Below are 24,938 nucleotides of genomic sequence, written 5' to 3'. Positions count from 1 at the left end.
ACGCATGCGCCACTGACGCCAGCTCTGCCAGTAGGAGGTGCGTGCGTGCGTGACGTCACCACACGCTGCAGCCTGGGGTCGAGCCGCGATGGCAGCTGTGCTGGAATCCTCGGTGGAGGATCCTCTGTGCAGCTTCGTGCGGGTTTTGGAGAAGCGGGACGGGACTGTGCTTCGACTGCAGCAGTACGGCTCCGGAGGCGTAGGTTGTGTCGTTTGGGACGCTGCCATCGTCCTTTCTAAATATCTGGAAACGCCCGGGTTCTCTGGCCACGGGGCCCACGCGCTGAGCCAGCGGTCGGTGCTAGAGCTGGGTGCAGGCACCGGGGCCGTGGGACTCATGGCTGCGACCCTCGGGTAAGAGCTGGCGGGAGGGGTCACCTCTTTGCCTGGGAAATTTAAATTGTAGGCTTTCCCCAAGAGCTGTACCTCAATCAAGGTTCTTTTATAGTGCAGATGTTGTAGTCACCGATCTTGAGGAATTGCAAGACCTGCTGAAGATGAATATTCATATGAACAAGCACCTTGTGACCGGTTCTGTTCAAGCCAAGGTACTAAAATGGTTTGTATGGCCTTTCAGCTTGTTTACAGTTTGCTTGAAATTGCATTTTTCTGAAAGTAGGGTTAATATGAAGGGAACTCCCTGCTTGTTTCTAAAAACAAGTATTTTGAATCATTAAAGCAGTACTTAAAAGTGCATGTGGTGGTTTGTGCCTTTAATCTCAACCCTTGGGAAGCAGAAGTAGGACGATCACCCTGACTAGCCTGGACTACAGAGTTCCAGGTCTGCCTGGGCTAGATTGAGACCTTGCCTCAAGAAAGCAAAAATAGCCGGACGTGGTAGTGCACGCCTTTAATCCCTGCACACGGGAAGCAGAGGTAGGAGGATCGCTGTGAGTTCGAGGCCACCCTGAGACTACTGAGTAAATTCCAGGTCAGCCTGTGCTAGAGGGAGACCCTACCTCGGAAAATAAAGAAAAAAATACAAATGTAACGGGGAAATTGGGGTTCTGTGGTGCTTCCTGGAACTACAAGCCCTGAGTTCATATCTACAAATTAACCAAAGAGTTGGCAATTGCAGAGTCAAGAGAATGATTTTTAAAATATCACATTTTATTCAGATTTTACAACGGAGTGCGGAGCCTGAGAGGTAAGGGGAAACAAAGTGGGGAGAAGAGTACACCACATGGAGCCCAAAAACCCTTGTAGCTCTGGAGTCCATGTGACCAGATAGGGATTTAGGGAAAAAGCTTGGAAAAAAAAGAGAAAAGAAAATTCAAGGGGCTCCTGCCATGTGGAGATAAAGAACCCACACCAAGAGTAAGTGTTAGGGACCCCTCCTGGCTGGGCTGTCTTTTGGTTACAGCTAGGGACTGTCTCAGGAAGAGATTAGCTCCAGGGGCTGAACTTGACCAACCACAATGTTTAAATTCTATGAATGACCTCCCTCCCTGGAGGGGCCCTGACTGTGGAAAAACAGTTCTTTGGAACTAGGCAGGAGATAAGAAAAACTTTCTTGCCTTTTTTACCTTCAGGGTCCGGGCACTTTAACTCTTCACAAATTTTAAAAGGCATGTTTAACATTTTTCAGGGGAGAAGAAATAGGAAATTTGACTTCTCCGCCAGACTACATATTGATGGCTGACTGCATATACTATGAAGAGGTAAGTATTCAGAATGAAATCTATAGTAAATGAATCATTTCTCACATTTTAACATCTGAATGCAAGCTATTTGCTTCCTAGTTGATGAAGGGAGAACAAAAACAGCAGAGGTGTGGTGGCTCATGCCTATAATTCTAGCACTGGCAACTTAAGGTAGGAGCCCAGCTTGAGCTACTGAATGACTTTATGACTTCAGAGAGCGAGAGAAGCTGCCTCAAAACAAAAAAGAAAAAGATGTGGGACATGGTGACACACACGCCTTTAATCCCAGCATCAGGAGGCAGAGGATCTCCATGAGTTTGAGGCCACCCTGAGACTACATAGTAAATTCCAGATCAGCCTGAGCTAGAGTGAGAACCTACCTCAAGACCAAAAAAAAGAGAAAGAGAAAACTGAAAACTAAGGACTCCAGGTCTTCATGTATGTACATTTTAGGTCATTTTAGGTTTCATATACAGGCCTGTGAGTCATGTTTGAGAAAAGTATTATTTGAGACTTCTGTAATAATGTGAAAGGATTTTGCATTTGGATATATTATGAAAAGCTAAAATAATCTTTTTTTCTTTAGTTGTTCCAAGTGATCATGTTAACTATAATGTTGGACAATTAAAATGCAAGCCACACATGGTGGGTCATACTTACAATTCCAGCATTTGGGAGATTGATGTAGGAAGATTGCCATGAGTTCCAGGCCAACTTGGACTATGGAGTGAGACCTTGCCTAAAACAAAAAGAAAAGGGGGTAAAAAGAGAGAGAATTAAGATGCACTATAAAGAATTCATTTTTCTTTGGCAAGATTATAAGATCTTTGGAATGACTTTTCTTTTTTTCCTAGGTAGGGTCTTGCTGTAGCCCTGGCTAAACTAGAATTCACTATATGGTCTCAGGCTGGCCTCAAACTCAAAGTGATCTCCTATCTCTTGGTGAGTGCTGGGATTAAAGGTGCAAAGAGTTGGATAAAAGGCATGTGCCACCACACCCAGCATGATTTCTTATAGTGCCAACCGCTGTTCAAATTAGAGTGATATACTTTTTAGGATGAAGTATTGATTGTTTAAATCCTACATTAAATTAGATTAAGTGAAGTTAAATTTTTAAGAGTCACATTCACCTGTGTGTGATGTGATATACCTATAATTCCCACACTCAGGAGGCTGACACAGGGGAGTTCTGGAAGCTTAAGGCCAACCCAGGCTTTATAACTAGACTGTTTTGGAAGGGGGGGGGGCAAAAGGGGCTGAAGAGATAGATGGCTTGGTGGTTAAGGTGCTTGTCTGCAAAGCCAAGGGACCTAGGTTTAATTTCCTAGGACCCACATAACCCAGATGCACAAATTGGTGCATGCATCTGGAATTCACTTACAGTGGCTCAAGGCCCTGGTGCGTGTGTGTGCACGTTCTTCCTCTCTGTCCCTCCCTCCCTGAAATAAATAATTTTTTTTTAAAATACCCAATTCTGTGTGTTTTCCCATGGGAACAACAAAATGCAGTCATGGACTTTATTGTTAGTTTTGTCAAATTAATTCAAAGATGGCTAGATTATAGGTAAATTAACACCTCCACTTCCCTAACCCCTTTTGCTAATGGGAAAAAAAAGAAGTTATAAACCAAAACTGTCTTTCTTTTCTAATAGTCTTTGGAGCCATTGCTGAAAACTCTAAAAGATATCAGTGGATCTGAAACTTGTATTATATGTTGTTATGAACAACGTACAATGGGAAAAAATCCAGAAATTGAGAAAAAATATTTTGAGGCAAGTATTCTATTAGGTCTATCTCTGTGTAGTGTTTACTGTCTGAGGAAACTGTGACCATTCTGGTATTAAGTAATTTTGGGTGAGTGGGGAAAACATTCTGCTGCAACTTTTTCTGAGAAAGTTTTTAACATTATTAGACATAATTTGGCTTTTGGAAATGTATAATGATGTTTTGAAGAGTACGTGATAGAAATGTGAAGGTGACAGTTTTTACTTCTGTGTTTTCCTCTATGTATTAAGAAATGTCTCACCTAGATATCTATTTTCAGAGCCTTTAAGTTGTGAAAGGAGCACTTAGCACCTTAGCTATCTTTTACTTTTCTTCCCCTTGTGGTGACCTAGACCCTTTTGATGGGCATAAATTCATCCCATTGTGGGTGCCTTCTTTTAAGAGTACAGTCTGAGTAGCCCTTAAATTTTCTCTGCTAGAAGATCTACTTTGGTTTAATTTTAAAAAGCATGTCTATGATTTCCTCAGCATATGCTTAAAAAAATGTAGAGAAATATTAGTGAACTTTTAAAATAGTGTATAATAGAAACTTTTCTGTTAAGTAATTTTTACTAAGGTAAAAAGTATAAGTTGTATATATAACCAGTGCCCAACTCAAATTTCTTGTGTTTCCATACAAAATGCGATTTCTGCATGTAAAGATACGCACATTTTCAAGACTTCAGAAGTCGTCTGCATTACCCCTTAACAGTTACTACTTACCTAGAAGTCACCATCATCCTGACTTTCACCACAGGTCAGTTCATAGTACTGAGTTTGAAGCATCTCTTTTTTATAAATTTACAGCTTCTTCAACTAGACTTTGACTTTGAAAAAATTCCTTTGGAGAAACATGATGAAGAATATCGAAGTGAAGATATTCATATTATACATATCAGAAAGAAAAAGTCAGTAAGTACATTCCCAGTTCGTTAACCTCTTAAGATTTCATCTGTTGATTGTCATATGTGGACTTCCACACAGTCAGAGCCTTGATTTTGATGGGAAAATACTGTAATGATTCACTTAGGCACTGATTTTCAAGAATAACATCACTTAATCTGTCTTGCCTTGTGTTCTAGTTCGAAAATAAGGCAGAGCCTGGCATAGTCGTACACATCTGTATTCCTAGCACTCAGGAAGCTAGGCAGTTGGAGATTAGACCGGCCAACTTAGCATACCTTAGCTCAGAAATTAAATGAATAAAACAAAGCACACACTTTTTTTTTTTTTTTTTTTTTTTTGGACAATGCTGGAAACCCATGGCCTTCTACATTCTAGGCCAGCTCTCTGCCACTGAGCTAAGTCCCTAGCCTCTTAGGTCTTAAAAAATATATATATTGACAGCTTCTATAATTATAGAGAATAAACCATGGTAATTCTCTCCTCTTCACTTTCCCCTTTGCAACTCCACTCTCCATCATATCTCCTCCCCCTCTCAATTAGTCTTTTATTTGATGTCCTCAATTTTTCTTCCTGTTGTGAGGGACTTGTATAGGTAGTATCAGGCATTATGAGGTCATGGATATCCAGGCCATTTTGTATTGGGAATACTGCATTGTAAGCAGTCCTACCCTTCCTTTGGCTCTTACGTTCATTCTGCCACATCTTCTGCAATGGACCCTGAGCGTCAAAGGTGTGATAGGGGTGTTTCAGTTCTGAGCACTCCTCTGTCATTTATTTTCAGCACAATGGTGCCTTTTGAGTCATCCCAGAGGTCACCACCATTGGAAAAGAGAAGCTTCTCTAACCAAAAGTAGGAGTAGCATTAATATAGGGGTATGAACATTAAGAGAAGTGCTTACTGGGCAGTTTGGTGAGCATAAAACATGCATTTAGCCAGATCAGCGTGCGTTATACCTCTAGGGCTCATGACCTCCCCCCTTCCCCTCATAGGTTTTCAGTACCAGGCGTGTATTCCCTCCCGTGGAGCAAGCCTACAGTCCAACTGGAGAGCAATTGGTTTCCCCCATAACAGACATGCCACTGTTGTACCTGTTAGCTCATTTGGCCTAGTTGGCCAAACTTAAGGCTTGCAGTGTCCACTGTTATTTATCACCACTGATGACTTCTCTCTTTCCCATAGACTTGCATGCAGTATAGCTTTTTCCAGTTTTCTGCCAGCTGGTCTATAGGAAAGAGGTTTTCAGCTCATCTCCAGCTTGATTTCTCAGTGTCCTTGCATCCCAAGCATGTGGAGCCTTTATCAGTAGAGTCTTACCATCTATTCCTGGTGGGAAACCAAGGGCCTCAGCAATGGCCTATAATGTTTTGGGGGTATTGGACCTCCCTGGCCAACAACTCACTGAAAGGTATCCCATTCCTGGCACTGAAATTTTTCTAGCAACAATCTATGGCTTCTGGGTGTGCCATTGTCCTAAAAAGTAAGTTTCCATGTGGCTTATTCATACCCTCTTAGATTTTAAGTAACCCTACCCCACCCTTACTTTATTCAATCTCTTCCCCTGACCTGGGGTCTTTTCCACCCCTAGTAATCTGTTCATCTATTTACATATAATACCAACCTCTTAAGGCCTCTCCTCTCCTCCCTCCCTTATAGCCCCTTAGGCTTACTAGCCTCTGCTACCAAGTTTTATTCCAACCCACATACAAATCCAAACATTTGTAGCTAGGATCCACTTATGAGAAAGAATATGCAGTGGCTTTCTGGGCCTGGGTTAGCTCACTAAGTATAATCCTTTCAGGTCCATCCATTTCCCTGCAAATTTCATAATTTCAATTTTCTTTATTGCTGAGTAAAACTCCTTTGTATAAATGTACCACATCTTAATTATCCACTCATCAGTTGAGGCACATCTAGGCTGGTTTCCATTTCCTAGCTATTGTGAATAGAGCAGCAGTAAACATGGTTGAGCAAGTATCTCTAAGGTAGTGCAATGAGTCCTTAGGATATATACCTAAAAGTGATATAGCTGGGTCATGGGTAAATCTAGCTTTAGCTGTCTCGGGAACCTCCACACTGATTTCTACAATGGTTGCGCCAGATTACATTCCCACCAACAGTGTAGAAGGGTTCCACTTTTTCTGCATTGTATCCTTGCCATTGTTTATTGTCATTTGATTTCTTGGTAATAGCCATTCTTCTTTTTTAAAAATATTTTTATTTATTTATATGGAAGTAAAGAGAGTGAGTTGTGGCTGCTGCATATGAAGTCCAAATGCATGTGCTACTTTGTATGTTTAGCTTTATATGGGTACTGGGGAATTGAACCTGGGTTGTTAGGCTTTGTAGGCAAGTGCTTTAACCACTGAGCCATCTCTCCAGCCCTTGGTAATAGCCATTCTAACAGGAATTAGATGAAATCTCAAAGTAGTTTTAATTTGCATTTCCCTTATGGCTCAGGATGTAGAACATTTTTTTTTAGATGTTTATATGCCATCATGAGCATGGAGAGAGATAAAAATCTATTTTCATTTTTCTACATACAGATACCCAATTTTCCTAGCACCATTTGTTGAAGAGGCTGTCTTTTCTCCAATGAGTATTTTTGGCATTTTGTTGAAGATCAGATGGCTGTAGCTGCCCAGACTTAGCATCTGGGTCCTCTCTTGTGTTCCATTGATCTACGTGTCTGTTTTTATGTTTATGTTTTTATGTCTCTATCATGCTGTTTTGTTAGTATGGCTTTGTAATACAGCTTAAAATCAGGTATGGTGATATTGCCAGCCTTATTTTTGTTGCTCAATATTGCTATGGCTATTCGAGGTTTTTTTGCGATTCCAAATGAATTTTAGGATTGTTTTTTCTATCTCCATGAAAAATGTCATTAGAATTTTGGTGGGGATTGCATAAAATGTGTAGATTGCTTTTGGTAAGTTTAACATTTTCACAAAATTGATTCTTCCAATCCAAGAATATGGGATGTCTTTCCATTGTCTTGAGTGTTTAAAGTTTTCATTGTAAAGATCCTTTACTTTGGTTAGGTTTATCCCAAGGTACCTCACCTTTTTTTGAGGCAGTTTTTACTGGTAGTGATTCCCTGATTCCATCCTCAGCCTGTTTGTTGTTAGTATATAGGAAGACTACTGACTTCTATGTTTATTTTGTGTCCTGTTACATTGCTATAAGTGTTCTTCAGCTCTAACAATTTGTTTATAGAGCCTTTAGGGTTCTTTATATATAGAATCACATCATTCACAAGTAAGGATAATTTGATCTCTTTCTTTCCAATTTGTATCCCTTTTATGTGTGTCTCTTGCCTGATTACTATAACTAAGACTTCCTGTACTATACTAAATAAAAGTGGGGGCAGTGGGTACCCTTTTCTTGTTCCTGATTGATGAAAGGCTTCATGTTTTTCTCCATTTAGTATTATCTTGGCTGTAGGTTTGTCATAAATAGCTTTTATTATGTTGAGATATGTTCCTTCTATTCCCATTTTCTGTAGGACTTTTATCATGAAGGAATATTAGATTTTGTCAAATACCTTTTCTGCATCTATTGAGATGATCATGTGATTTTTGTCCTTCAGTCTATTTATATAGTCTATATATCTATAGTTATATATTAGTTTGCGTATGTTGAACCATCCCTGGATCCGAACTTGGTTGGGGTGAATGATCTTTTTAATATATTTTTGTATTCTGTTTGCCAGTATTTTGTTATAAATTTTTGCATCTATGTTCATGAGGGAGGTGTTCTATAATTTTCTTTTTGTTCTGTCTTTGTCTGATATTGGTATCAGGGTAATATAGAAGGAGTTTGGTAGTATTCCTTCTGTTTCTATCTTATGCAAAAGTTTGAGAAGCATTGGTACTAGTTCCGTGAAGAACCTTCTGTGAAGGTCTGGTAAAATTCACCAGTGAATCCATCTGGACCTAGACTTTTTTTAGTTGGGACTTTTTTTTTATATAACAGCTTGAATCTCCATACTTGTTAAAGATGTGTTTAAATGGTTTATCTCATCTTGACTTAATTTTGGTAGGCCAATATAAATCTAGGAAATCATCTATTTCTTTCAGATTTTCAAACTTAGTGGAGTATATGTTCTTAAAGTATGTCCTTATGATTTTCTGAATTTCTTTGCTGCCTGTTGTATTGGTGCCTTTTTCATGTCTAATTTTATTGATTTGTGTCTCTTTGTTCTTTTTTTTTAAGTTAGATTTGCTATGGATTTATCAATCTTGTTTATCCTTTCAAAGAAACAACTCTTGTTTCATTGAGTCTACATACATATATATGTATGTATATATATATATGTTTCTGTTTCATTAACTTCTGCCCTGATCTTTATTATTTCTTCCCATCTACTGATTTTTGGTTTGCCTTGTTCTTTTTTTTTCCAAGGCCTTAAGGTGAAGCATTAAATTGTTTAATTGTGACTTTTCTAATTTCTTGCTATAGGCACTTAAAGGTATAAATTTCCCTCTTAGGACTGCCTTTATTGTGTCCCAAAGGGTTTCCCTGTATTTGTACAGATTTGCTTTGTATCCTAATATATGGTCTGTTTTAGAGAATATTCCATATGCTGCTGAAAAGAATGTATGTTGTACAGCATTTGTGTGAAATGTTCTGTAGATATCAGTTAGGTCCATTTGTTCTATAACCTCATTTAATCCTGATATTTCTCTGTTTATTTTTGCTGGGATGATCTGTCTATTGATGAGAGTGGGGTGTTGAAGTTACCCACTACAACTGTATTTGTTGCTGTGACCTTAATTCTAATACTGTTTAATAAAATTGGGAGCCCCCATGTTAGGTGCATATATATTTAACATTGTAATGGTCTCCTGTTGGAGTGTTCCTTTAATCAATATAAAGTGACCCTCCTTATCTTTCCTAACTAATATTGGTTTGAAGTCTACTCTGTCAGATATTAGGATAGTGACACCTGCTTGTTTTCTAGGCCCATTTGTTTGGAACACCATTTTCCAACCTCTCACCCTAAGATAGTGTCCATCTTTTATGGAAATGTACATTTCTTGGGGACAACAAATTGAAGTATCCTGCTTTTTAACCCAGGTTTAAAACTTGTGTCTTTTGGTTGGGGTGTTGAGGCCATTGATATTAGAAATTATTTTTGAAAAGTATGTATTTATTCTTGCCATTCTTCTTGCTTTGTAGTTCTTTTGGGTTTTCCTTTACTCTCTTATTAACTATTATTTTTTCCCTGGTTGCTTAAGTATGTGTTTTTCATTCTGTTGTGTATGGAGGATCCTTTCTTTCTTTCTTTTTTTTTTTTTTTTTTGTAGAGCTGGTTTAGTGTTCATATATTCCTTTAGCTTGTTTTTGTTGTGGAATGGTGAATATCCTTATTTCTCCACCTATTTGGGTGGATAACTTTGCAGGATAAAGTAAACTTGGTTGACAGTTTTTATCTTACAGAACTTGGAATACATCATTCCAAGCCCTCTGGCTTTAAAAAAAAATTTTGTTCATTTTTATTTATTTGAGAGTAACAGAGAAAGAGGTAGAGAGAGAATGGGCGCGCCAGGGCTTCCACCCACTGCAAACAAACTCCAGACGCGTGTGCCCCTTGTGCATCTGGCTAACATGGGTCCTGGAGAATCAAGCCTCGAACTGGGGTCCTTAGGCTTCACAGGCAAGCACTTAACCACTAAGCCATCTCTCCAGCCCACCAAGCCCTCTGGCTTTTAAAGTTTGTGTTGAGTAATCTGCTGTGATACTAATGGGCTTGCCTTTGTATGTGATTTTTTTTCTCTGTGCTTTCAACATATTTTCTTTGGTTTGTTTGTTTTGTAGTTTAATTATAATATGATTATGAGAGATTCTTTCCTGATTTTTTTTCTGGCATTCTAAAGGCTTCCTATATCTGTATTGGTATTACTTTCCCTATTGGGGGGGGGGATTTTCTTCTATGATTTTGTTGAAAAAACCTGCTATGCCTTTGGAGTGAAATTCTTCTCCTTCTTCTATGCCCTGACTTCTTATGTTTGATCTCTTCATAGTGTCCTGAATGTCTTGAAATTCCCATTCATGCCTTCCTATTATTTTGACTTTCTCTTTGTTGGACTGTATTAGATCTGCCACCTTGTCTTCTTGTTTAGATATTCTGTCCTCTCCTTGTTCCATTCTATTGGTGAGACTTTACATAGTTTTCTATTTGACTTACTCTGTTTTTCATTCCTAGTATTTCTAATTGGTATTTTTTTTTCCTTATTCTTGTATTAGCCTCCTTATTTCATTGAGTTGGTTTCCTGTGTTCTCTTGGGATTCCTCAGGAGTTTGTTTTCTTTGATTCCTTTGATTTCTTTGAGCATAGGTAAAATCTTTTTTTTTTTTTTTTTGAAATCTTTGTTAGGTATTTCATCTCTTGTTTCTATCTCACTGGAGGTCATTTCTGATGGATTTATAATTTTGGTGGAATTGTATTGTCTTGTTTTTTTGTGTGTGTTTCTTGTATTATAATATATAGACTTTTGCACATTGAGTTAATTTGATTATTGGGTTTTCTAATTATCTGAAGTGTTCTTAGTCATGTCATTCCAACTTTATAAATCTTCAGGGTAGGAGTTTAAGGAGACAGGTATAGCTCTTATGCTCCCAGAGAAACAGCAGAGGTGTTGAGTTTGCCTGCCATTCAAGTATTCTAGTAGGCTGGGTGGAGCAAATTAGTGGCAAATTCTAAAATTAAGTTGAGCAATATACACATTCAGTCAAAACCATCACAGACTATTTATGCAGGAGTGGGGATTAAAACAGATAATCTAATAAAGTTAAACTCTCCTAAATTGCCCCACACCCTTAAGCCTTTCAACTGGAAGGCTGAGATTTCTGGTCTGAAATAGGTTCCAGGTCAACCTGAGGCTGAGTGAGACCCTGCCCCCAGTAATGGCGGAAGAAAAAGACAAAAGCCCTGTAAGTCAGGAAGTGTCAAAGGCAATAACAATACCAAAATGCGGCTTATTTGAGAATGGTAAAGCCGATCAAGAATACATCCATCAAATCTAACACAACCTGCCCTGACATGGAAGGTGAGATTAGCACTTCTAGGGCAGGCCTGTGTACCTGGCTTTGTGTAAGTAGGCCCTGTTACCTTTTGGTTTTTTTTTTTTTTTCTTTTTTTCTTTTTTAAGGTAGGGTCTCACTGTAGCCCAGGCTGACCTGGAATTCACTATGGAGTCTCAGGGTGGCCTCGAACTCACAGCGATCCTCCTACCTCTGCCTCCCGAGTGCTGGGATTAAAGGCGTGCACCACCACGCCCCGCTTCCCTGTTACCTTTTGGAATGGCTTCCAATGTCACCAATGATGAGTACCCACCTCAATCCCTCTCTGTTGCACTATGGACTTGGTTAGGCTGCTTGGGTCACTGGATCTGGTGTTTTGATCACCTGTGTTGGATGCTTTGTGGCAGATGGAGAAAGGGAGGCTGTGTAGGGTGTCTGGAGTTATATCAGATCTGCTCAGTGGGTCCAGATTGTAATCTCCTTCAGCAGCTGCTCAGCTGGTCCCTCTGTCTTCCCCTTTTGGGTTTCCTGATTTTGTGACAAGGCTGATGTGAATGGAAAATCCCTTACCTGGCTTCTCCTCCTGCACTTATGTGCTGCACCAGGCTGGGTGGCCGTGTGGATGGGGTCGTGAGCACCAGGATAGGAGCCCCTTTTGTGCTTCCTGCTTGCTAAAAGTCCTGGGTTTCTCCTGTTTCTATTCTGTGGTTGATAATTCCTTATATACCTTCACTTTTCAGTGAAAGTCCATTTTGCTGTTTTTCTGCTTATTTCCCCCCAGGATGCTTCAGTGTGCCTATTACACCACCATCTTACCCCAAAGTCCTCTTAGGTCTTTTTAAAAGTCCTTTCTAAGCTGTGTTTTGTGACACACACCTTTAATCCCAGCATTGGGGCAAGGGGGTGGGTAGAGATAGGAGAGTCTCTGTGAGTTCAAGGCCAGCCTGGGATTACAGAGTCAGATCCAGGTCAACCCAGGCCTACCAAGTCCTAGGACAAGCATGCCTCTAATCTCAGCACTTGGGAGGCAAAGTAGGAAGATCACCATGAGTTCGAGACTACCCTGAGACTACATAATGAATTCCAGGTCAGCCTGGGCTACAGTGAAACCCTATTTCAAAAAAAAAAAAAGTTCTGGGCTGGAGGGATAGCTCAGCAGCTAAGGTGCTTACCCATGCATCTGGAGTTCGTTTGCAGCATGTGGAGTCCCTGGCACGTCCTTTCTCTCAGTCTGTCTCTCCTCTCTTTCTCCTTCTCTCCCTCTCTCTCTGCTTGCAAATAAATAAATAAAAATTTTAAGGTCCTTTCTACCCATAAATTAGATAGCTTTGTAATTGAATGTGTTAATCAGCAGTTACTATAATATAGTATCAGCTCATCAAAAAAGAGGAAAGGGGGCTGGAGAGATGGCTTAGCAGATAAGGCACTTGCTCAAGAAGCCTAAGGACCTAGGTTCGATTCCCCAGGACCCATATAAGCTAGTTGCACAAGGTGGCACCTGCATCTGGAGTTTGTTTGCAGTGGCTGGGTGCCCTGGCCTGCCCATTCTCTCTCTCTCCCTCCCTCCCTCCCTCCCTCTTTCAAATAAATAAATAAATAAATATTTTTTATAAAAGGAAAAGTTTATTTTGGCTCACAATTTTAGTCCTTTATTGGTGGCCCTGTTGGACCTGTGACCATGCAGTAGGTCAGTCATGCATGACAAAGGAAAGCTGTTCACCTCATGTCTGAGAATGAAAAAGAGAAAATTCCTCCCATTATACTTGACCTCTTACAGTTTCTACCACCTCCCCATAGTGCCTTGTGCTAGGCACTAACCTTTTAACACTTTTTTTTTCCAAACTACCTCAGACAAGTGATTAACTCTCTCGAAGATTGTCTTTAACTTTTTTTTTTTTTTTTTTTTTTTTGGTTTTTCAAGATAGGGTCTCACTGTAGCCCAGGCTGACCTGGAATTCACATCTTTAACTTTTAAAAGGCCAGTTCTAACCCTTGAACTTCATTCAGTTTTCTATCACTCTCATTTTCTTTCTTTTTTAGTATTTTTTATTGACAACTTCCATAATTATAAACAATAAACCATAGTAATTCCCCCCCACACACACGTTCTCCTTCACAACTCCACTCTCCATCATATCCACCCCCCCTCAATCAGTCTCTTTTATTTTGATGTCATGATCTTTTCCTCTTATTGTGATGGTCTTGTGGAGGTAGTGCCAGGCACTGCAGTATCATAGATATCTATGCTATTTTGTGTCTGGAAGAGTCCATTGTAAGCAGTTCTACCCTTCCTTTGACCCTTACATTCTTTTCACCACCTCTTCTGCAATGGACTTAGAAGGTGTGATAGAGATATTGCAGTACTGAGCATTCCTGTCACTTCTTCCCAGCACCATGATGCTTTCTGAGTCATCGCCATTTGAAAAGAGAAGCTTCCCTAACCAAAAGTGAGATTAGCATTAGTATATGAGTATGAACATTAAGAGAAGTGCTTCCTGGGCAATTTGGTGAGCATAATATGTACATTTGGCTAGATACCAGCAGACATTACACCCCTAGGGCTCATGACTTCCCCCATCATAGGTTTTTAGTATCAGACATGTATTCCCTCCTGTGTAGCAGGCCTTCAGTCCAATTATAGAGCAGTTTGTTTCCCCCATAACAGATATGCCACTCTTGCACCCATTGGCTCATTTGGCTTGACAGGCCAAATTTAAGACTTGCAGTGTCCACTGTTATTTATCTCCACTAGTAACTTCTCTCTCTCCCATGGAGCTGCATACAACATCGCGTTTTCCAGCTTTCTATTAGCTGGTCTATAGAGAGGAGATTTTCAGCTCAGCTCCAGTAGGATTTCTCAGTGATAGGGTCTTACCATCTATTCCTGGTGGGGAACCAAGAACCTTGGCAATGACCTGTAATGTTCTGGGGACATCAGAGACCTCTCTGGCCAACAGTTCACTGGAAGGTACCCCATCCCTGGCACTGAAAATTTTCATTCTCATTTTCTTAACAAAGGAAAGTATAACCAGGCAGATAGATCCATAAACAGAAGAAGTAAGAGAGGAGAGCTCAGCGCTGAAACATTTCTATCATACCTTCCAAGGCTCAGCTGGGTACCTGGCTTCTTTGTGCAGGTTCATCTATGTTGTACCATTCTTCAGCATTTTACTCCTTTTTTTTTATTTTACATATAATAGGTTATATTCTCTTAACCCCTTGCCCTGACTTCTATTACCCTGGGGTTTCTCCTCAGAGATTATGGTATTCACTGAGGGGTCATAAAGGCCTTAGTCAGTCCTTATGGGGTGGGGAGACCTTACTTCAAGGTATTCCCAGGGCTGGAGAGATGGCTTAGTGGTTAGGGCGCTTACCTACAAAGCCTAAGTACCCAGGTTTGATTCCCCAGTACCCACATAAGCCAGATGCACATGGTGATTCATACATCTGGAGTTTGTTTGCAGTAGCTAGAGGCCCTGTCACACCCATTCTCTTTGCCTCTCTATCTGCCTCTTTCTCTTTCTTAAATAAATAAATTAAATTGAATTAAGAGATTCCTTCTCACTCTGTGGCTCTTACAATCTTTCTGCCCCCCCCCCCCCACAATGTTCTCTGAGCCATGGCAGGCCTGTTGGCAATCTGATTTAGTGTTGAGTTCTCTCTAGTCACTGGATTTCTACTTAGATAGGTTTCATTTTATTCTTTTTTAAAAAATGTTTTATTGGGCTAGAGAAGATGGCTTAGCGGTTAAGGCATTTGCTTGCAAAACCAAAGGACCTCGGTTTGATTCCTCAAGACCCACATAAGCCAGATGCACAAGGAGGTGCATGCATGTGGAATTCGTTTGCAGTAGCTAAAGGCCCTGGTGCGCTCTCTCTCTCTCTCTCTCTCTCTCTCTCTCTCTCTCTCATAAATAAAAATTTATTTATCTGAGAGAGAACATGGCCACACCAGGGTCTCTAGCCACTGCAAATGAACTCCAGATGCCTATGCCACCTTGCCACCTTGTGCATCTGGTTTATGGGGTGTGGTGGTTTGATTCAGGTGTCCCCCATAAACTTAGGTGTGCTGAATGCTAGGTTCCCAGCTGATGGATATTTGGGGATTGATGCCTCCTGGAGGGAGTGTATTGTTGGGGGCGGGCTTATGGGCTTTATAGCCAGTTTCCCCATGCCAGTGTTTGGCACACCCTCCTCTTGCTGTGGTCCACCTTATGTTGGCCAGGGGGTGATGTCCACCTTATGCTCATGCCATTGTTTTCCCCTGCCATCGTGAAGCTTCCCCTCAAGCCTGTAAGCCAAAATAAATCTCTTTTTTCCAGAAGCTATTCTTGGTTGGGTGATTTCTACCAGCAATGTGAACCGGACTGCAACATGGGGGTAATGGGGAATTAAACCTGGGTCCTTAGTCTTCCCAGGCAAGCACCTTAACACCAAGCCATCTTTCCAGCCACATTTTATTCCTTTTTATGTCTGTAATATTCCTTTGCATGGTTATATACATCTTATCCACCCATTCATCAGCTGAAGTTTCACTTGTTTACTTCTTGACTATATAATGCATGGTGCTGCTATGAATATTCATATACAAGGTTTTGTATAATCATATTTTTCAGATCTTTTGGGTATTACTTAGTGGTTATATGGGAACTCTTTAATTTTTGAAAGAATTGCCAAACTGTATTCTGAAACTGTGGTATCATTCTGCATTCTCCACATCTCCACCCATATTTGTTATTGTCTGTCATGTTGACTGTAGCCACCTTAGTGGCTATGGAATAAGATCCATGTGGTTTTATTTTTATTTTCCTAATGACTAATGATGTCAAGTATCTTTCCATGTCACTAGAGAATACTTTACCTACTGTCAATTCCATATAAAATAATTTCTCCAATTCTGTGCCTTTTTTTGATGGTACATTTTTTGTAACGCAAAGGTTTTTAATTTTGATAATATCTAATGTCACTGTTTTCTCCTTGATGGCTTGTTTTAGGTATCAGCTAAGAACCATCTCTAAACATAATACGAGGTTGTTTACTTGAATTACATTTAGCCACTAGTAGACATTTTGCATACTATTAAGCATCCAGGAAATACTTGGTGATGAGAAATTAGTGTTTTAAATTGTGTTTTTCTTTTTCTTACTAGAAATTGCCATCGTGAAATCTTTAGCCATCTTAACCCAAGCTACTACCAACCTGGGTAAAGATGTAAGCAGAGCTTGTGAAACAGCACGGGAAGATTGTGCTTACAGATTTCTCCAGCATGTCCCTAGAAATCTGATCCATGGATGACAAACACCATGAACTGCCCGCAATATGAAAAATGACTGACTGCCTGCCAGCCAATGGGCCTGAATCCAACTTAAGTTTACTTAGCTCAGCATCAAGTTTTGATTCAAAGAAACACTGACAATCAATCATTCAAATAAAAATAAGTAGTGAGGTTAGCCTCAAGTCTGCCAAAAATAAGTAGTAAAGCAATAGTTGACTCTGTATTTTTAGCAAACTAGTAATAAATTGATCCTACTTCTACTATTATATAGTGTTTTAAATTCAAAACAGTGAATTTTAAAGGAGGTTTCAGTTTTACATGATTATACACACAGTTTTCTTTTGCTTCATATGCTATCCTTAATACTTAAATATTATTTTGCTTTTTAAAATAAAAATGTCATCTTTTGTATCTGTATCAGTCAGAGTTTTATCCTTCTCCTCTACCATAATTGTGTGATTGGAATAGTAAATAGTAAGAAGGTAGAGACTGGGAGAACAAAAGTTGCCATTATACAGTTTCTCATTTGGGAAGGGGGAGTGAGAAAACAGTGCCCAGAGTCAGGTTTGTCATGCAGGTTTCCTTGTCTTTCTATCCCTAGAAACCTGATTTTAGAGCACTGGTATAAACGTTTTTACATGAAAAAGTGCAAGATTTTTGAATAACTATGAAGTGAATTTTGGTCTGTGTTGTCTCCCTTTTTTGTTAAAATAATCACCTGCTCACATAGACTAATCTGTCAAAGACTGATCACACCGGTTTCAAAATGTAATAACCAGAGGAAATTCTGGCATTTGTAGGCATTGATGCTAGATGGTATATTTTCTGAAATAAACATTCTTTTTCAAATTTTTAACAACTTCATTGATTATAAAAATATCCCATGATAATACCCTCCCTCCCCCCTTTCCCCTTTGAAACTCTATTCTCCATCATATCCCCTCCCCATCTCAATCAGTCTCTCTTTTTGAAATAAACATTTTTTGAAACCTGTGGCTTTGTGAATGTTTCATAAATGACACTGAAGGAAGTAAATGCCTAAAGCAGATCTATTAGCACCTGCGAGAATCAAAGTTAAGAGAACTAATCTGTATTCTCAGGCTTCCTTCGATCTTGACAGCTTGCTTGCTGATCTTTTTCATATTGCCATTAGGTTTCATTGAGCAGTTTTCCCTGGTAGTTAGGCAGTCTAAATGCATGATGTTAGTCACAGGTGGCACTGGCCACTCCTGCTTTCTAGCTTACTCCATGCTGTGAAACTTGTGAAAGTAAGTTTGACCACAGAAATTCCTCTTCCCTCTTTTCACTCTTCTTCAGTTTTTATGCCTTCTCTTTTCCAATATATAGTCTAGTTCCTTTACCCAACTCTGGTGCAACTTATAGTCCGAAATTTCCAGAAATAATAATGCTCCTGCTTCCCTTCCTCTCCTTGTCTTGCTAGTCCCGCCAGCAAGGATTATATGTCCCCTCTATAATCACTGCTTCTGGGGATCTGTGATGGTAACTACTGCTGTGATAGTAGCAGGTGATGGATTTAAGTAATATGTAACAAAATAAAATAGCATTTCCCCCTGTTCTGGAACAAGGCCAATGCTGAAATCACAAGGTGCTTGAATCACTGAAGAACTTAACTGAGGGCTGTCAGAGAACAAGCTATCGCCAACTACCATTCTACATATGGCCAGAGAAGCCTCTGGGAACTCCCCTTTTGGAAGAGCACAGTGTTTGGGAATAAGATTGAGACCTATGGGTTCCCCCTGTGATGCAAAGGAGCGCTCTGGAACCATGGGAGGGAGAGGACGGAGAACAACTGATTCTTCGATCCTTGTTAAGGGAAGACCAGCATCATTCTGCTGTCTGGTATATGTGTTTATCTGGCAGGGTCACTTATTTATTCCAGAGCTTGGAGACGGAATTGGAGGGGTGATGTGGATACTGAGGCAGAGGAACGATGGGTCAGGGTCAGGTGCACCTGTAATCCCAGCACCTGGAAGGTGGGGTCAAGAAGCTCCTGAGTTATAAATGATTAAGTGGCATGTTGGGCTTTGAGAGGCCCGGATGTGAAGCCTAGTGGAACTTCCCGAGCCTAGCTAAAATTTAGCGACCTGTCTCTGGCCAGCTAGGACTCAGTAGGGCGCCTAATTGCCCCCTGCCTGATACTTCTGCAAAAAAGAGTTCCCATGCGCGCTTAGAACCAATCATTTCAAAAGTTGCAATATGCTATTGGCCCTTATACCTCATCCTTTCCTGAGATCCCCACCTTCGTTCTCAACATTATATAGGCAACGGCCTGTAAAAATAAAGCAAGTTCCTGCTTCAACAAGACTCCCAACTCTGTGGTTTTTCTCCTGTGGCTAGGAGAGGTTCTGAGGCCCTGACACTCCTCCTCCTCCTCAACCCCTTGGGAGGAACCAGCGGGCCTGGTCCTTCCTCAGCACTACCTGCAGGAGGAGCCCGGCAGTGGCAGGTGCAACATGAATAAGGTTTCATGCCACTAGCTGAGGACCAGCCAGAGTCTAGCTAACTTCAAACTGCTAGACCCTGGGGAAGCCACAGGAGAATGACCTCGGGTTCCCTTAGCAAGTGGGGATTGCTGCTGCTCACAGTGGAACTGAAACTGTCAGAATACAGTTGGAAGTCAGCTAGGGGAAGAAAGAGCTATAACCCCACAGAAAAGTGGTTCTCCAACCACTGCCTTTAAGGTCACCTGGAAAGTGGAAAGCCATGCTGGAGCTTCATTCCAGCCCAAATAAATCAGAGGTGTGGTATTGCTGCTGAAGGATTCCACATGGTTTTCATGTTTATCCTGAAGTGGGACCCATTGCAGTAAGTGGAAGAGAATAGAGGAAGTACGTAAACCAGAAGCATCTGTATTAGAGTTAGGCCATCCAGCGTAAAAACAAAAAGCTGAATCTGATACAGAATCTTCTATAAAGTGGGGTTTTTGTTGTTTTTCAGTAAGTAGAAACTTTGTATTGTCACATCATGTGTTGGTACCATCATTTCCCTCTTCCCTGCCCCCCACTCCACTGAGGTCCCTCCTCAGTGGGGCTGTTGGTATTCCCCATGGGGCTGTGGGTTATGAGTTGTGAGAGCAGCAGTCAGTCATTGTGGGAGGAGGGCAGTATCTCTGGATATTCCCTCCCACCCTGTGGCTCTTACAATCTTTCCACCCCCTGTTCTGCAAAATTCCCTGAGCTGTGGTGGCTGTTTTAAATATACTTTAGTGTTGAGCTCTCAGCAGTTTCAGGAAATCTGCTTTGGTGCATTTTGAGTGTCCTAATAAGACTAATTTTTAGACACTGAAGTATGAGACTATTAAAGTACCTGAAATGTAGAGAATTGGCCAAGGAGGTAGAGGTGATGATACTTGGAAAGACAGTGACTGTGCAGTTGAAGAAAGAAAACTGCAGGTTTCATCACCTTTGACTTGAGTCTCATCTGTGTATCCATACAACTTTAAAATCCTAAGGATCCATAGTTTAGTATCTTCCAGTTCATAACCAAAGGTCATAGGGAATCTGGAGTAAAGTTAGTTTTAAATATTGTGTTAATCCAAAATGCTAGTGGAATTTTTTGTTATACTTCTTCTTTTTATCATGTAATTCCTGGAAGTTTTCTGTATTAAATATAAGATTTTAGGTTAACTATATAAAATGTGAGTCTTAGAAATGGCTGCTGTTCTGAAGGCTTCCTGTAGGTGGCATTACTTGTCTTTGTCTTTAAAGATAATACCAAGGAAGTTGTAAAAATAGAATCTATTTTTAATTGCAATCACCTTTGGATTTTAAAGGTGAACTAAATTTGATTTTTAAGAAATAAGCCTACTTATGTGTTCCTCATAGAAGATAATGTGAGCAAAACTGGATCATTTTCATGACGAGTATATTTGGTTTATCTCTTGTCATTCTGCTCAACCTTTAAATGTAATTCATGAAACTACATAGGTTGCATTTCACAAAGCATTCTCTTCTACCATTGATACCTTCTGTGAGGAGAAAAAAAAAATTTGAGTTTAAATTAGTTCTAATTAGTGAAATTCTGATAGTTAAATTCACCTGGAAAGTACTTGTTACCTAATGCATAATTTTACATCTCATGTGCTTAGAACTTAAAACTTCAAATTAATTTTAATTCTTCAAATAAGGATTCCTTTCTCATTAGACCTTTTTACATCAAAAGACTGCAGCTCTGTTTGTGACTTTCCCACAACCTTAATAGTGTGTGGTAGTGAATTGACTTTTTTTTTTTCTCAAAGAACATTTGAATTTGAGAGTTTTGATTCATTGATGGTATCAAACATTGTAAAAGATTATTCAGTTTTCATAGCATAGATACCCAATACAAATACAGAAAAGCTGAAAATAAGTCTTACTTAAAATTAATAATAGAAAAAGCAAAGTTTTATTTAATTTTAAGTAGGAAAGCAGAAATCTCAAGCTATTTTCAGTAATTTGGAGCCAGTTAAGACATTAAAATCATTAGTGGGGTTGGAGAGATGGCTCAGCAGTTTAGGTACTTGTCAGCAAAGCCTAATGACTAGAGTTCAGTTCCCCAGGAACCATGTAAAGCCATATGCATAAAGTGGTACATGCATCTGAGGTTCATTTGCAGCTGCTAGAGGCCCTGGCATGCCTATTCTCTCTGTCTCTTCTCTCTCTCTGCTTGCAAATAAATATTTTTTAAATTTTTAGTTATTTTTTTTTATTGGTTTTTCAAAGTAGGGTCTAGCACTAGCTCAGGCTGACCTGGAATTCATTATGTAATCTCAGGGTTGCCTTAAACTCATGGCAATTCTACTTCTGCTTCCCAAGTGCTGGGATTAAATGTGAGTGCCACTGTGCCTGGCTAAAAAAATATATATTTATTTAAAGATCTTAAGTGGTGTTGGAATTCTGTGACTATCCAGCAAGTCCCCATCAACTATGAGACATGTTACCTATTAGTTAGCAATATAGCATAACTTTGAAAATAGAGAAATGTATACAAGAGCAAATTATTGGCATGACAGTGTTTCTGTCTGAAAAGTGTCAGAACATATGCAGATATGAATCCAAATTCTAACATTTATTAATGAGTGACCTGGGGGAGTTATTCAAGCTCTCTGCCTCATTTTTTTCATAGGTAAGTTGAGGGTCATAATAGTTTCTACCCTAAAGGTACTTGACACACAGTAAGTGTTCAGTAAATATGACTAGAGCAGGTGGGGACTTGGAAAACACCCAAATGCTTGTTGACTTTATCTGTTTCATTGTGAAATCTGAGCATCTTTTTGAAAGAATATAATGCATATAAACATTTCTCCCTATCATGGTAGAATGGCAGCTGAGATAGAAGGTTGAGAACACTGTTCCACAGTACTTTTATTTGAAGATAAAAGCAATTTTAGAAAGAAGAGAGTAATATGGTAGAAGAGAAATATACAAACATATATATTTACTTTCAGTATTAAGATTTGAATCTCCAGCCTTATGTTATATTACACAAGCATTCAAGCATTGAACTATATATCCTTAGCCCTCAGCTTTTAATTTTATTTATTTTTTATTTTTATTTGTTTGGTTTTTTCTCACTCTAGCCCAAGGCTGACCTGAAACTCACTACGTTGTCTCAGGGTGGCCTTGAACTCATGGTGATCCTCCTAACCCTGCCTCCTGAATTCTGGGATTAAAAGCATGTGCTACCATGCCCAGCTCAAATTTTAATTTTTTAAAAATATTTTATTTATTTATTTGATGGCAAGAAAGAGGGCGAGAGAGAAGAAAGAATGGGCACACCAGGGCCTCCAGCCACTGCAAACAAACTCCAGGCGCATGTGCCACCTTGTGAATCTGGCTAATGTGGGTCCTGGGGAATCGAACCTGGGTCCTTTGGCTTTGCTGGCAAATGCCTTAAGTGCTAAGCCATCCCTCCAGCCCTCAAATATTTTATTTATTAGAGAGAGGTAAATAGAAAGAAAGAATGAACATGCTAGATATGCATGCACCACCTTGTAACATCTGGGTTATGTGGGTACTGGGAAATCAAACCTGGGTACTTAGGCTTTGCAGACAAGGGCCTTGCTTGCTCAGCCATCTCTCAAGCCCACAACTTTTAGTTTTGAGACCAGGTTTCACTAGGTTGCCAACGCTGCCTTTCACTGTTCTCTACATGTAGCCCAGCTGGGCCTTGAACTTCTGATCCTCCTGCTTCAGCCTTCTGAGTAGGGGGGATTGCAGTCATGTACCACCAGGTCCAATTCATTTTTATAGTTTTAAATCAAGTTTCATGAATATTCAGAGGGCATCCTTGTTTCTAAACAAGGAAACCTGGTTCTGCTTGCTGCCAGAGCTGCAAGATTAACATCTCATTGCTCTGAACCCTTAACCAGTCCTCTCTTCCATTGTTTCACATCTGCTAACCCTAACAACAAGCAGCAGCTACCAGTGATCAAACCCTGGTAATTAAAGTACAGTAGGGTTTCTGTGTGTGATGACTCACGTCTGTAGTCCCACCAGTGACTCAGGTGGCTGAGGCAGAAAGATTGCTATGAGCTGAAAGCCAGCCTAGCCTACAGTGTGAGATCCTATTTCAAAATGAATAGATAGAAAATAAATATATATGTGAATAAAGTAGAGCAGGTCATTTTTCTAAGGTCTGCTTCTTAATCTCTCCGCAGAACTATTTTCAGAGTTTAGGTGTTTCATGGATAAAATGATCTTTTACTGCATAAAAGTATGTGTGATGGGATACACATACTTAGCTAGTGCCTCAGACTTCCTATGCATTTATGGAGACTGAGAAAACCTTGAGTCATTTATTAGTCAACCAGTAAAAGTGGCCCCTAGCATTTAACTGCATCATTTTAAACTGTAAAGGGGGTGTGTGTGTTCTGTGTGTGTTGCCAGGAAGGGGCAAACCCTTGTGCATGCTTAGGCAGTCACAACTGAGCTCCATCCCCAGCCCCTGGTCTTTTGAGGCAGGGTCTCACTTTGTAGCCCAACCTGACCTCAAGCCCAAGGTCCCTGCTACCTTGGGGGAGGGGGTATTTTATTGTGAGATTTATTGGGTGAACATGGTTGGTAAGGTATGAGCCGTGGAAGCCCTCATGAGTTCAGAGCCTGCCGCTTATCCAGGGGACCATAATTGGGGATGTATTTGACCACATAGTCACCAGGGGTGAGCTACTTCTCAGCTGCCAAATCTTAGATTCTTCTGTGTTGCCTCAGTGAAGCCCCATTTCTTTGTGATGTAGATCTAGCAGCCAGGACACTTGACTCTGTAGGGCTTCAATCACATGCCCTTTATTCTGTTGTTTGATGTGGATGGACATAACCTGGCCAATATGGACCCCAGCCACAGTGCTCTGGGGTTTACCAAAAGCACCCCACATACTTGTCTGAAGCCTAGACTGGGAACAGTATGAGATCAGAAATATGGATATCCACCAGAAAACTGCCACCAAGATCCCTTAGGGCAACTTGTACAAGCAACAGGTTACTACACTCCCAAGACATTGCACATCAGGCCACCATGAGGAAAGGAACCTGGTCAGCTTAATTGGCTACAGAGATTGAGATTTTTATTTATTTATTTATTTTTTGAGAGAGAGAGAATGGGTGCACCAGGGCTTCCAGCCACACAAATGAACTCCAGACACATGTGCTACCTTGTGCATCTGGCTAATGTGGTACTGGGGAATTGAACTGAGGTCCTTTGGCTTTGCAGGCAAGTGCCTTAATTGCTATGCCATCTCTCCAGCCCATTTTTGTTTTGTTGTTGTTTTTTGGTAGGTGTTCACAGACATTTATTGAGATAACTTACTGAGAGCCTGACATCGGACATGGACCCATGTACATTAGAGGTCAAAGGGCAGTATAGTGGGAAAACAAGCGATGAAAACATTACCAAGGTTCAGCTGTGTTTGGATTGGCGGGCAGGATACAGACACCTTAATGTCAGAAGACGTTCTTGCTCAGTACCACCTTATCACATTCAGGTCAGGGTCAAGACTGGCGTGTCTGGTTAGTGGAATGCCCTGGCGTAGAGCATGACAAATGCCAGAGGGGTTGATTAGAGCCACCCTGGGTGCCTGTTTCAGTTTCAAGCTTATGATATTCTTGGCCTGAGGCTTAGAGGATTTCCTCATTCTGGATATTTCTAGACAGGATACCTATGAAGTCACAGTCCATTGTATAGCACATCCAGATGTGGGTCGCAGGTTGCCACTGGGCAAAATGGAAGAGCCTGTGTCCTTGGCTATGAATAGAGTGATGGGCAGGCACAGATGTGGGACCAACACCTTCCTTACTATCCAGTTAAGTAAGAGGTTTTTATACTTGTCATATA

The 24,938-nt window shown here is 40.4% G+C and overlaps 1 protein-coding gene and 1 pseudogene across 2 annotated transcripts; one reads left to right on the top strand and one right to left on the bottom strand.

The window, feature by feature from the left end:
- Positions 1-53: 53 nt before the first annotated feature.
- Positions 54-17,538, top strand: Vcpkmt (valosin containing protein lysine methyltransferase). Of its 2 annotated transcripts, none has more exons than XM_045154885.1 (6): positions 54-354; positions 449-559; positions 1,589-1,661; positions 3,295-3,414; positions 4,214-4,314; positions 16,485-17,538. In XM_045154885.1, the coding sequence occupies exons 1-6, from the start codon at positions 89-91 to the stop codon at positions 16,540-16,542; spliced, it is 729 nt and encodes a 242-aa protein (XP_045010820.1). In that variant the 5' UTR covers positions 54-88; the 3' UTR covers positions 16,543-17,538. The 2 variants fall into 2 exon arrangements, with proteins under 2 accessions (XP_045010820.1, XP_004649218.1); XM_004649161.2 differs by having other exon boundaries at positions 4,214-4,318.
- A 6,504-nt stretch (positions 17,539-24,042) lies between these two features.
- Positions 24,043-24,159, bottom strand: LOC123462590 (annotated as a pseudogene).
- Between the last annotated feature and the right edge of the window lie 779 nt (positions 24,160-24,938).

The sequence above is a fragment of the Jaculus jaculus genome, chromosome 7 (genome assembly GCF_020740685.1).
Source record: "Jaculus jaculus isolate mJacJac1 chromosome 7, mJacJac1.mat.Y.cur, whole genome shotgun sequence".
NCBI lineage: Eukaryota > Metazoa > Chordata > Mammalia > Rodentia > Dipodidae > Jaculus > Jaculus jaculus.
Note: the sequence above shows the minus strand (reverse complement) of the source record. Positions and strands in the feature narration are given on the sequence as shown.